Source organism: Pongo abelii, chromosome 4 (assembly GCF_028885655.2).
Source record: "Pongo abelii isolate AG06213 chromosome 4, NHGRI_mPonAbe1-v2.0_pri, whole genome shotgun sequence".
NCBI classification, from domain to species: domain Eukaryota; kingdom Metazoa; phylum Chordata; class Mammalia; order Primates; family Hominidae; genus Pongo; species Pongo abelii.
In genome coordinates this window covers 81,390,449-81,405,097 of record NC_071989.2, presented here as the reverse complement: position 1 = coordinate 81,405,097, position 14,649 = coordinate 81,390,449, and the positions used below count along the sequence as shown (strand labels likewise).

The window sequence follows — 14,649 nt, the reverse complement described above, 5'->3', positions numbered from 1 at the left end:
TGGCAAATCATGCTAGGATATGTCATTTGAATTTCAACTCTTCCAAAGGGAGGAAAAATGTATTTGAAGGGTGTGCCACATGCAGTGAGTTTATTTCAATATCCCCTGACATCAGTGTTTTTTCCAAAGTGTATTTCAAGGAATTAGTAGTCTTGCAAGATGCTGGCCTCCAAAGGAGGATGCTGTGGTTAAAAGGGTTTGGGAAGGGCCACTTCTGCAGATTCACAGTGCACAGGAGCACAATAGAAGTTTGGAAAAAGTTGTGCCGTCCCAAAAATCAGCATTTCTCAATATTACTTGATTATGGGAAATTCTTATACAATACCTAATACTAACATCCAAATTGTGGAATAATTTTTGAGATGTGCTGATTCATGTGATGCCCAAATGAGGCATAACAAGTCTCTCTGGTCACCAGAGCAACCACTTTAGAAGCAGGCCAGTGGCTCGAATGCACCAAATGCACTTCCTAATCAAGTACTCCTTTCTCACCACAAGATATAATAGTAACAGTGATAACAGTGGTGTTTATTAAGTGCTCACAAAGGTCTAAGAGTTGTACACACATTGTTTTATGTAATCATCATACCACCTCCAAAGTAGATACTATCAGAAATCCAACTGCAGAGACGAGGAAACTGAGACACCAAGTAAGTTTAAACACCTGCTTAAAATTTCACAGATAATAAATGACTGAGCTGGAATCTGAACCTAGGCATAATTCCCAAGCCTTCCATCTTAATCACTATGCCAGCCTGTCATCTCCATTGTTCAGTATAAAGTGCACTTGATGTGTTCATCCATTCTTTTGTTCACTCGAGTCCCTCACTTAATAGTGAAGTATCAATAAATGTACATAAGGCTCATTACATTGGAAAAGTGTGTTTTCAGTTAACTTTTACTGAAACTTGGCTGCAGGAAATGGGGGTTGGATTCATTATTTTTTCATCTTTGAATGGTAGCTCCTCACAGGAACATGTCTGTCTGATTCAGTTCTTGGTCATTCTGGTAAAAAATGATATTGCTAAGCATTTCACTCTATGTAAATTATGTCTCAATAAATAAGATAAATTGGATAAAGCATTTTAGAGTCTATTGCTAAGCAGCATCATTTTTGACCAGAAGAAACTAGGGTTTGTTTCAACCCTAGTGTTTTTTTTGGGGGGGTTAGTGTTAACTCAGTCATTTAATTATCCCTTCATGCAACATATTTCCTGAAACTTTCCTGAACCATACATCCTCAAAGTTAGCCAACAGACTCTCTAAAGAAACTGAAAATAGTCACCACCAGAAGTCCTCTAAGTTTGTTTGAGAAGATCAATGTTTTACCTTTAAGCCCACCTTGTTTTACACAAAGAAGAATTCAATTGTGTGTCTATCCTATGGCAGAGGGGGTGAAGGGACTGGCCCTCATAGTAGGCAAGAGATTGAACCTGACAAATATATTCATCTTACCTATATATCTATATCTCTTACCTGACAAATACAAAGAAAAAATATTTTAATTTACTGGCAGCAGCATTTGAAAAAAACCCTCTGTAGTCTTGCCAAGACCAATGATAACTTCTACCAGTAGCATACTTTGATGTAATTTTTCCCAGTACTTTGTTTGCTTCCAGCCGACAGAGTTCAGATTTAGGCTTTTTGCTCCATATTCATGAAGGTAACGGACTCATAGCCAGCTCATCAGAGAAAGGGAGCTCATAAAGACAAATTTAGTATTTGATTTTTTTTTTTACCATGCTTTATCTCAGACTGCTTGTTTAGCATAAACCAAAACATTTTAAAAACCAAATTATGTAGGTAGTTGAGTGGAGTACCCTAAAAGAAGGCTAAGCACCCCCCTTGCAGTATTACCTTTCAAAGTGGATGTGGTTCCAGTCCACAGTCCCGGGGGAGATGTCAATGTACAACTGCACTTTCTCATACTGGAGCCTGAATGCAAAATATGGCCGCATTACCAGATGCTGACTAACAGACCATCACATTTTGGCCAAAATATTCATTGTGTTTTTTCCCTCCAATTTCCATGCCAATGAAAAGTACTTTGCATTTGTAAAACTTGGTATTTTTTAGGGCTTATGCTGAACAGAAGCATCAAGCATCTAAAAATATAGGATGTGCTCTACTTGTGTCTAACATGCCAATCTGGATACATTAACAAGTAACCAAAAATAGTACAATTTTTGATAGGAATAAATCCATCATGAACTAGAAGTTTAAACTACTCACTGGAAGTAAAACAGCTTTGAAAACCTTTAGTTTCTTTAAAGAGGGTTCAGTTTTAGTCAGATGGAATATATATTAAACTTCCATGTTCTTGTTATAAGAACATTGCAAAAACAGAACCATATGAAAATGAATAAAGACAACACAGTATACACACATCCAAGGGTTTAGGCTTATATAATTTTAAGAATGTTTAATAGCTTTATATTTACTATGCTAAAATTAGAAAAAAAAAATCCATCATAGTTAAACAGTTAACTGCAAGGGCACATCTGAAATGACAAGCACACAAGCTTAAGATCCTGAACACGCAGATTCCAGAAGCTTTCAGCGAAGCCAAGTATGTGAAGGCTCCTTGACTTCTGATGTCACACTATCCTATCTTCTGCCATCTGCCTCTAGCAAATGTCAGTGTATTCCCAGGATGGAAACATGCCTCCTTTCTGAATCATTTCTACAAAGGCTCCCCAAAATATGGCCTCTTGCAGTTGAAAGTGACTGCCCTAAATTCAGAGGAAAACACAAAGCCATGGGCTTCTCTTGGTAATTCAGAATCAAGAATTCCCCATTTAAATGATCAGTGACTAAACTGAATGAGGCAAAAACTTATAGAATCCTATGATGACAGCCCAGTAAAGGGCCAAACAGTCTTTGAGAAATGGGAACTTCAAAACTCGGAATCCACAAGAAAGTCTTCAGGCTTCTGAGGACACTTTAGAAAACAGAACATAAAATCACCTTTTCATCTGGGGTTTTGCATGAGGAAGTCTTTGAGCATGCAATTCCTGTTTTTTGTTTCTGGTGGATTTATGAGACTCTTAGAGTGCAATGCCCTTATTGCAGTGTTACAACATTCATTCTGTATGATTAATTGATTGCAAATCACTGCACAGGGTGCCAAGATCACTGGTAGGAAGCAGGTCATTAAATAAAATTAAAACTCTGCCAATGTTCTGCTTGTAAACGGTTCTTCCAAAGCCTTACAGCACCATTCTTTAAAAACAGCCTCAATTCATCAGAGAAGCAGAGTCTCCTGAATTTCTAGTGGATGATCCAAATATTCTGTATTTAATACAAACATTCACCATGTTATGTTTTAGAAAGAAAAAGCCGTAGTGTAATAAAACTTGTACAAAAAGAGTATGGAAAAGAGTCACTGTGAAAATAATTAAATTTGAACAGCCTTACTATGAAATTGTTCAGCAAAAGGCTCAGAAACCTATCCTGCATAACTACACCCTTTGGAAGCCTACATTTTTCCTTAGGTAAATCTTCAAACCAAGCATTAATATTTCAAATTAAACTGAATTAATATCTTATCCAAGAGAATGAATACTGTGGCCCCTTATTCAAGGAAACTCAACAGTGATTTATCGTGGCAAATTAACATCTCCACAGATCAAAACTAAGGCCCAGGCTTATTCATCACCTGGTCAAAGGTCTGAGCAGAACAACTCTTCCTCCTTAGCTGTGTCTGAAAAGTGACCCACTAAGAACATAAGTATGTTTCAGTCAGTCTGGGGTAAAGCAAAGGGATCTATTTCTTAAGATTCAACCACACTTCATTTTATGTTTGCTATAATAAATATTTGATGTTTCAGGCAACATTTTAAGGCTGATAACTAGAAGGCCATGCCAGGGAAATTGGTTCACATTCTAGGAGCATATTTAACTAAATAAATACTAATTGTTTTTGCCTGGGCAGATGCACTGAACTGTTAAGTAGGATTTAGCAGAAGAAAAAAGAGTTTAAGAAAGTGTTTCATTGATGTTGAACTGGCCACCCATGCTTGATGTCATGGTATTCAAGCTACTTTATGGTTAAAAAAGAAATACCCCAGTGAACAGATAAGCTGACTAATTGTTATTGATATAACAATTAAATGGTAAATGTGTCATCTTCCTACAATGACAGCACTGGATTCATTTCTAAAGCTCAGGGTACCATAAAGCATTTTATGGGAAACACATTTTAACTTTTTAAGTTCTCATCTCCTATGCATGGCCATATGGGGGCTATATGTATACAATGTTCTGATGGAAAAATAACTCATACAAAGAGATGCTCTCCATTAGGGCAAATACCTAATGCATGAGGGGCTTAAAAACCTAGATGACGGGTTGATAGGTACAGCAAATTACCATGGCACATGTATACCTATGCAACAAACCTGCATGTTCTGCACATGTATCCCAGAACTTAAAGTAAAATAAAAAAAAAAAGATGATCTCTAGAACTGAACAAAAAGTACCTATGCCAAACTGATACATAGAGTACCATACATTGATAAATTTACTCCAATACTAATGAGGCAGAGGAAAAGCTTGTAATTTTTTAAGTCTACTACTAGGAATCCAGTAAGATATTAAAGGCAAACAATCTTACAGTTACCCCAGCATTTTAAGAATGCTATCTAACATGCACCATATTACAAAAAGTTTAAAACAAACACTTGATCCAGTTAGCTAGCCGGAGACACTCATCTATCCTGCCTGTGTTAACCACCATCACACATCCCATTTCTCTGATACCTCAACTTCTTTCAATGCCTCAGTAAAAGAGTCAACTGTGTGGCTTCAGCTCATGGTTGCTTTCATTTCTGCTAATGAGTGTGGACCTGGACTCCTCCATTCATTTCATAAATGTTTATCAGATCTTCATCATATATCAAACACTGCTTGGTGCTGGTGATAGGGCAGTTAACAAGAGAGAAATATGTAATGCTCTACCCACATGAAGCTTCCTCTCTAGTGGGACAGACATTACATAAATTATTACCCCATATAATTCAAATTATAAGTGCTAACAAGAGATGCTTTCTGGCGATGCTGAACCATGATTTTTATCAGTTTCTCCAGAACTAACAAGTACAAATTGATTCAGGATAACCAAACTCAAAAAGAGATTAAGGTGATAAACTAGAACAGAATTTTTAGACTTAAAATGACAAATAATTTACACTAGAATATTCCTGTAGGCTGCTTTTGACATTTTCTTTCTAGTAGGAGAGCCCACTCCGGTAACCAAAGTACAGTTAGAAGTCTTCCTGGGGGTATATTTACACAACGTAACCAACAAGTGTTGGATGGTCTGTAGATAAGGAAGCTTTCCATCCCAAATGGAGGTGATGTTCAGTCGTGTTGTCAGAGTATCTGACATTTGGGTGTTTATATCTGGTTCTAAAAATGTAGTTGACTTATGTAACTTGTTCCAGTAGACAGAGAAACAAAAGGAAGAAGCAAAATGCTGTGCTATCAGAGCTTCATCCCCAAAACAATTCTGGTGATCCACTGACAAACACCTCCTCTGAGATTGATATGGAAAGATAGTTACCCTTTTTATTCTAATGTATTTCCAATCTGAGTAAAAAGTTTCCCAATTTACAGCTAATTATTTTATATTTTAAACTATTGGCTTTCTAACAACGTTTAGGAAACACTTTCATTTTGTTGGCAGGCGACCCCTGAATCACAATCGGAATACATTATTTCCAGAATGTAGGAAGGAAGCTGATGCTCACTGGATCCCCGGGACATGCCAGGCATTTTTTTAAATAATTATGTTAACACTCCCTTCCCATTTGTACAGATGGGGAAACTAAGACTTAGGGATCACACAGCAGTAGGAGCCAGAGTCCAGGGTTTGAAGCAAAGTTCTCTTACATCAAGTCCAGTATCCCAGGCCAGCAATCCGGGGACATGCGTCAGGCTGGCTGCTTCAGAATCAACTAAGAAGAATGTTAGATACACAAGTTTGCAGGCTCTAGCCAAGCCCTGATTCAAATCACAATCTCTGAATAGAGGAACCTGTATTTTTTTTTTGTTCGCCACAGCAAACTCTGATGCATAGCCAGCTATGGGAAGCATGATTCTAGCAACAAATTCCTATCCATGTACCTTACTTCTCATTAGCTGCACAGTCAGAGGGTGGCCCTCCTCAATACCATCACAGAATTTGGGGAGCTGGAGTTGGGGAGAAGGGTTTCTCCAAGTTTTAAGCCTCAGGCCTTAAACTCCATCTAGTATATTCAGCTATCTCTTTCTGAATTTATGTTTTCAGAGACTGAACAACAAGTGAAACAGAAAAGTTGTCTCTTTACAGACACAGTAACCATCATTTCACAAAATCATTATAAAGAGCAAATGAGATCATGAATTCAAATCTGCTTTTGAATGGCATGAAATGTCACATAATATTGCACTATTAATTCACCCAAAGGTGAACATTCCAAACAAGGAGGAGTGTAATTGTCACTCCTCAACTTAAGTGGAGGAAAAGGAAGTTTGGAAACCAGCCTCTGGGGTAGGCAAACTACAGCCACCTGTTTTTAGAAAGTTCACTGGAACACAGCTAAACTTATTATTTACATATTGTCTATGGCTGCTTTGCAAGCTACAATGACAGAGTTGACTAGTTGTAACAAAGATCTGATGGCTTGCAAAAACTAAAATATTTACTATAGGACCCTTTAAGGAAAAGTGTGCCACCCCCTAAGACAGATGGTCATATTCTTCTTAGGCAAACATAAATCAATGGTACTCAGCCGAACATTCCACATTTTAAGCAAACCTTAAAAACAAAATCTGCATAGCTGGATGGGGAGAAGACAGTCCCCAGATTCTGATACATGGAGAGAGTGATGCTTCCTTTCTTTTGCTGAAGCCGGATTATTACCCCATCAGTCACTGTGACTGATGGCAGCAAGCCTCATCCTTCAGTTATGTTTGGTATATAAATTTCCCCTCCAAACCCAAGACTTAGTCTCTTTGAGAGTAAAGCCACATCATACTAGAGAGGTCAAACATGTAGCCCATAGACTACGTGTGTGTGTATATGTGTGCATGTATTATTTTTTTTATTTTTAAAGCTCAGGATGGCCAGGGCCAGGCCTAACCTCTAATGCTCTCTGGAGCATTCATACCATGTGGACTCCCACACTTTAGCAGCTTGTCCAAACTAAACTGGAACCCAGGGCGGAGATGAACAGACACCCGCATGGCTGGCTGGCTGCCTCTGAATCCACCCACCTGCTGGTTTTGGTCTCCTGCTGTGTCTTAGGCTCTGTGTGCTGAGGCGGGATGGCCCTGGCCCAGTTGGCTCACATAGCCAACCTGCCCCCAGAGAAATATGCAATCAGGAAGTTGGCAGTAAGCACTCCTGGCTCACCAGGCTCTACAAGCGAATGTCATCTTTCCTTTTCCTAGTATAAAATCTGCAAAAGGCTAAAGTCAATCATCTCCACTTGTCGATGAGAAAGATGAAAATTAAGCCCTTGAGCCCAGCACTTTATATTTTTGTCATGATATAGATTACCAAGAGCAAGCAATATTATAGTTTCCTTTAAAACATAACCTAATGTGATAGTCACGATTCTAGAAGAAAGAGTTGCCAGATGATTTCCTCATTTTGATTTCTTCAGACTCCTATATATATCTCTGGATAATAATTTGATGTTGTAATTAATGTGTTCAATGCTTCAGCTTTGTTTTCATTTAAGCAATCCCAAATAAATGCACATAATGTCCCTCCCAATCAGAGCACTCACAATTCCCAAAGCCCCTTAGTTAAGGCCTAGGCTTGGAAATAAAACTATAAGTAGGAAATGAACCTACAGACTCAATATTTTCTGCTCTGGTTTCACTAAGTAGGAAATGGATTTAATATTCCTGCCTTAATTTCTATGTGTTGAACTAGGCTTGATAACTGATGTCAATATCTATCAATATACAGATATAAATATTCATCACCATTTTATTATTACGTAATTACTATTTTCTTTACAAAGTTCAATTCACTTCCCTTACCAAGTCAAAAAACTAACAATGTTGTTATAGTTCAACTTTGGTATATATAAAATTCAGGCTTTTTAATATTAAATTAAGGCTTTCATGATACCTAAAACTATGGTAGGGAGAAAAATCATCATTTTGTCCCACGTTAAGAGCTGAACTGTGTCCCCCCAAAATTCACATGTTGAGGTCCTAACCCCCAGTAGCTCAGAATGTATTTGTAGATACAGCTTTAAAGAATAAAGTTAACTGAGGTCATTATGGTGGGCCCTAATCCAATATCACTGATATAAAGAGAGATTGGGGCAGAGACAGGCACAGGCAGAAGGCCAGGTGAAGACGCAGGAAGAAGGTGGCCATCTCATCTGCAAGTCAAGGAGAGAGGCCTCAGAAGAAACCAATGCTGCCAACACCTCGATCTCTAATTCTAGCCTCCAGAACTGAAGAAATGAATTTCTGTTGTCTAAGCCCCCTGGCCTGTGGTACTTTGTTATGGCAGCCCTAGTCAACAAATACATTCCCCCTCTTCAAATACCCTCACATCATAGAAGTTTACGGTGTCTAATACCAGTTTCAATTTCCAGGAAAATTGCCTAAAGTTCTTTGGGCAAAGCTTCTTTCCATATAGATTACACAAGTAAGGTGTCAATTTCTAAATTATGAAATATTTTAAAACATGAGAAATTATCATCCTCTCACTTCTTAGGACTGTTATTTAAATACTAAGTATGGCATAGGTTTTCATTTGGAAATTTTCTATTTTCTTCCCTTACATAAAAAACTTGTCAAAGTTTAACACAGCTATCTTTAAAAAAAAAAAATTATCAAGATGAGGTATTCTAAATACAATGCTTTGAATTTTGAAAATAGTTTTCTTAGCACCAAATTCTAATATGTAGTAAAAGGAAAGAGAACTCAAACTTAATCTAGTTACTTTTTTCCCAGTATCTATATTATTAACATAAAACTTGGCTTGACTTAAATTTTAGCATATGCATAATGAAATCATAATGCTTTAACTGAATTGAAGAGAACTTTTGGGAAACCTGCAAATATTGAGGCATACAGAAAAATATAACTGAAAAGGGAGATTAGGATTTCAGATTTTTATACCATAAAATGTTTCCTCTGTTAATGAAAAAGGCAAATAACATATAGATGCATTCAATATATAGTTCCAAAATGTTAAAGCTAGGAGAAAAAAAGTTACAAGAATAAAATGTTGGGTTTTTAATTGTTGTTTTTTGTTTTTGCCTTTCAGAGTAATGCTGTTGAGCATCTCATAGGGCTGATTACATAGCAATTGTCCCACAGAGACTATTGTTTAAAGAAATTCAAATATTCTGTAGTCTTGGCTGGTGTCCCACAGAGGAGTACAGAAAAAGTTCTTAAACCAACCATCTCTTCCACTACAAATAAAATACCAATTTGTATTTAATGTTTGAACATCCAAGAATTTTGTTCATGAAATAACATCCAAAACTGGAAAGTAAAGTTCTTTAAAGTGCTATCTTAAAAAATATTTACAGATAACATAGGTTTATTATTAGGCAACATCAGAGAAACAAAATATTTTTAAGAAAATGTCCCTTATGGAAAAAAAGTAAAGCTAAAGAGTATTTATGATACTGAAAATATTCAGGCCCCATGCAAGAGTTGGCCACAGCAATCCAAAACATTTAGAAATATTTTCCAAATGTTACTATTAAAAAGGGAAGGAGGGGAGAAAAAAAAACCCAATAAAAACAAAAACCTGGTCCTTAATCATGAACATCCCACTAGGCATTACAAAAGGATTAGATTAGTTCTATATCTAAACCAACTTCTTTAAAAAGTACAACTCATGGCTGGGCGCGGTGGCTCATGCCTATAATCCCAGCACTTTGGGAGGCTGAAAGAGTCAATTGCTTGAGTCTAGGAGTTCAAGACCAGCCTGGGCAATACGAGGAAACCCCGTCTCTATAAAAAAGCCAAAAATTAGCTGGGCATAGTGCAAGTCTGTAGTCCCATCTACTCAGGAGGCTGAAGTGGGAGGAACCACTTGAGCCCAGGAGGTGGAGTTTGCAGTGAGTCAAAATCACGCCACTGAACTGCAACCTGGGCGACAGAGTGAGACTCTCAATCCCCCCCCAAAAAAAAGTGCAACTCAAAACAGCTTTCTAGAAATTAATAATTTAGGCCAGGTGTGGTGGCTTAAGCCTGTAATCCCAACACTTTGGGAGGTCAAGGCCAGTGGATTACTTGAGGTCAGGAGTTCGAGACCAGCCTGGACAACCTGGCAAAACTCCGTCTCTACTGAAAATACAAAAATCAGCCAGGCATGATGGCGGGCACCTGTAATCCCAGCTACTCAGGAGGCTGAGGCAGGAGAATCACCTGAACTCGGGAGGTGGAGGTTGCAGTGAGCCAAGATATTACCACTGCACTCCAGCCTGGGCGACTGGGCGACAAAGAGAGACTCCTCTCAAAAAAAAAAAAAAGCAATTAAGAATGTATAGTGTAATGATTGACAGCATGGGCTCTAGAGCCAATCTTCCCAGGTTCAATTCCTGGCTCTGCCATTTACTAGCTGTGTGACCTGGGCAAGTTACTTGACCTTTCTGTATCCCAGCTGCCCCTCTCAAAGGACAGAACCATCTCAGTGGGTTGTTGTATTAAATGAGTTTCTCCATGTAAAACCTTAGCACAGTGCCTGAAATTTGATGTGTCATATAATTACTGGTGGCAGGGGTAGGGGTAGAGCAATTCAGAAACCAATCACAATTAGAGCACAAAAATGTCTCCTGAGGCTGTACTGAACAAACCAACAGAAATTCCTATCTAGGTGGTATCTAAACACATTGGAGAATTGTATTTATATACAATTTTTCCCATCAGCCTTACTGTTCCAGAAATTCACATTTTCACTGATCTGAGCTGATCATCTATCCACAGTACCAGATTAGGCAAAAGGGCAAACCATTCTTTAACACGTTACCTGGAACAGCTGACCTTATGGCCTAACAATGAAAGAGTGACTGAAGCCTGAATGAAATCATGGTTAAGTACACATTTAGCTAAAATACCAGCCCACAACATTATAGGCAAATTATGTTAGCCTGACTACGGTGAACTATGGCGATCCTCAGTAGTGGTCACTGATGGCCACTCACCCAGATTCAGTAGCAAAACACGGAAGAGGGGACAACAACACTGCCTGGTCCTTGGTTCTGGCACATCAACTGTCACCACCCAGCACACCCTGGAGCCTGCTTCTTCCTGTCCAGCCCCCCGCAGTCACTGTCCCCCAAGATCATGTCTGGCAAGCGCCCACAGAGCCTAGCTAAGGCCATCACCAGCGGCTGATGTTGTGTTACTGTCAGCGACAAAATCTGTGAAAGCTGTGGAGGGTTTGAATAATTTTATCTAGCCTTGACCACTCTTTTAAGTGTATATATTCTATTTTCAATCCACTTTCTTATCACCGCCTATTCTCTGACTTTCTTTTCTCTCCTGTAGAAATTGCTTATCATGAAGTACACAAACATATATAAGGTTTTTTGACTAGTTGCAAAACTCCAGTGGTGAACAGTACACACAGCATTTCTGATGTAATCCCTACTTATATAAACCAGGATGTTCCTGAGAGATTTAAGCCAAAGTTGATTTTCCTCTCTCCTGTCAATGTCCTGAGCATCCTTGGCCTACTCTGGACATACAATTTCTTAAGCGTAAGTACATTTCTCAGCATTTCCTTTGGCTCTAATTCCTTACATGTAGATAGACTGGTTTTGTATATAATCACTGTTTATTTCCTTAGTACATTTTCTATCTACTGCAAGTATGCTGCCAAATGGTTTAAAAAGTTTTTACTTTGAAGCACAAGTCAATAGAAAAAGATGGGAGATACACAAAAAGTAAAAGAGACATGCTTCTTTTAAACAAAAGCTGAATGTGGTTTAACTCAAACTGATTTTCGGAATTATACCAAAGCCAGTATGTAAAACCATGCTGACAAAAACACATGAAGCACTGTAAATAGCAGATTAATGAACCAACACAGCAAAGCAACATGTGCTTAGAAAAAGCATTCTGCAATGTGCTTTCTATTGTAGTAAAGTTGCAAGATAATATATTAAAGAAGTTACATTTTTCTAAATTTTGCTTGATCTTTTATTTAATCTGAACTATTCCACCATATTTTTTCTTTATCTAAAGAATATCTGAAACAATACTTTAAAAAACTATTTCATTCTCTCCTATACGCTGACAAGAAGAATGTTACCACAGTGACTTAAGTAATGTAAAGAATTAGCCACTATTAAGAATCAACATCTTTTGGATCAGTAATAAATCAACTTACAAGCAGTATCAGAATTATTACTCTTGAATTGGGAGAAGCCAAATACCTTCAAACCTTTTTGTTGCTGAAAAATTATCCTCCAACTGACAAACTAAGAATATATATTAAGCATAGAAACAAATCTGTATCCAGTTCTGAAGACTTCTGTACTACTGCTTGTTTTATGTTTCTTAAACATTTTGCTGTGGGTGATTTATTTCACATCCATGTGGCCAGCCATTTGTTTATTCTATTGCATACCATCTGTTTTTCTGTAGAGAGGTTTCAAGTTCTTCTCATTCCCTACCTCATATCCCACAGAAAACAATTTATAATAGACATAGATTTAAATCATTCGGATTCATGTGGAGCTGGTAACACGAGCTGCCTTTCATTTATACTTGGCAAATGCTTTAATGGGATTAGCAAATTGTGTTATTATGAGGTACTTACGGAGAGACACCTTTTTTTTTTTTTTTTTTTTTTTTACAATGACAAATGATGTTAACAGTTTCATTTTGGGTGTTTAATAGCAGTACAGAAGATTTCACTAACGTTACAGGAAATTGCCCTGATAAAGTCCCACTACCAACCCTGTTGGTATCTTTCATTTCTGAGTGTCAACATAGGTGTTTCAGGATGTAGTGGGGTCCACAATAGTGGGGAGTAAATATCAAGTTGCTTTACTTTTAAGAGGACATTATTATTTTAACCCACACATCTAAAAATCCTGTCTGGTTCTTACATGTTGTGAGCATTCTCTAAGCCCTATGACCATGGTCCCACTTGTCTAGGTAACTTACAAGCAAAGGCTGTCCCCAGACTTCCCCAAAGAAAAGTGAATGCCACAAACTCCAGCTCATCAGTACCAATTTATTCCCATGCTAGGGAGGACTTTGATTCACTCTACACAAGAGCCAACCATTCAGAGGGACAACTTCTTGTTCAAACTATACAGATGACATTTAAAGTGTTAATTACCATTTTTACAAGAATCCTTGCTGCTTTCATGGAAAGGAAGTATCTGATGGCCAGACCCAGTGGCTGTCCACGGTTTGTGACCGACATTCGAAGGCTGAGAAGGGTCCATCTTGAGGTCTACTTGATGTTCACTAGTCCTTACCAAGTCAGAATGAGATTGAGTTGTAGGGTAAGTGGCATCCTGATGGATAACTGATGGATTCAGTTTGTTGAAAGTGTTAAATGACATTTGTACTAAAGCTTCATTGATGAAGAATGAGTTTTCATGACATAAACTCTCAGATCGATTAAGTTCCATTACCTGTGTAAAGAAACAAATGAAAAGTACAATAATTTTTCTAACTTATACAAGTTTCATAAAGTATTTATTCCTGAGAGTATCTTAGGAATCAAGATTTCAGTAAAAGTGAGGTCAAGATTACCACTTCTTTTCTCTCTCCCCTCCCCCCGTCCTTTTTTAATGACCTAGTACCAAAAACTTCAATTTGCTATGCACGGCATATCTTTAACAACAGCAACAAAAAAAGTGGCATTCCATGACATTAAAGTGTTTCCACTATTTTAATCAGAGAAAGCAGCAGTTTTTACTTTTGCTAAATAAAAAAGTTGAAAACATATCCATATATACATGAGGAGTTTGCAATAAACATAATTTAACTTAAAAGGAAAAACAGATTGCAACAGAGATCTTGTAAGCTTATCAACTTCTACAACTTTATGCACTATCAATAAAAAAACATACATGCACATAACACAGGAAAATAAACTCCTGGGACGAATGGGATTGTCAAGCATGGTTAGAAAAGACGCAAATAAATAACTCTTATTAGTGAAATGGATTTTGAATTTACTATATCAAATGTACAAAGAGAGAAGCAGCTCAGCATAACAGAATAGTATTATACTTGCTAAATTCAGTGCCTATAGTATATATTAATAGTTAATTGATCTTCTAAAAGCTACATCTAATAGAACTCTTAAGACAGATCATATAAAGAGAGTCCTTCAGATACTGGAAAAAGAGCACGCTCACAGTGAGTGTGCCTCCAGGACAAACCCACCCTGGCCTTTCTAGGTCAACTTGATTCTATGTTTGTTCCTTAGGTAAGGGCGTCTCAAGCAGAGTACAGTGATCCCATAGGACTTGGGCCCTCACATTGTCCTTTTTTTTTTTTTTTTTTTTTGAGATGGTGTTTCACTCTTGTCACCCAGGCTGGAGTGCAATGGTGTGATCTTGGCTCACTGCAACCTCCGCCTCATGGGTTCAAGTGATTTTCCTGCCTCAGCCTCCTGAGTAGCTGGGATTACAGGGGCCTGCCACCAAGCCC

The 14,649-nt window shown here is 37.8% G+C and overlaps 1 protein-coding gene across 8 annotated transcripts in view; it reads right to left on the bottom strand.

Annotated features, from left to right (window-relative positions):
- Positions 1-14,649, bottom strand: part of ARHGEF28 (Rho guanine nucleotide exchange factor 28) — a 316,787-nt gene that overhangs the window by 16,585 nt on the left and 285,553 nt on the right. For 5 of the 8 annotated variants that reach the window (XM_063723960.1, XM_054555205.2, XM_063723958.1 and 2 more), the window contains 2 exons: positions 13,322-13,622; positions 1,858-1,935 (listed from right to left, as the gene is read on the bottom strand). In XM_063723960.1, coding sequence (XP_063580030.1) covers positions 1,858-1,935; positions 13,322-13,622 — 379 coding nt within the window. 8 annotated transcript variants of the gene reach the window in all.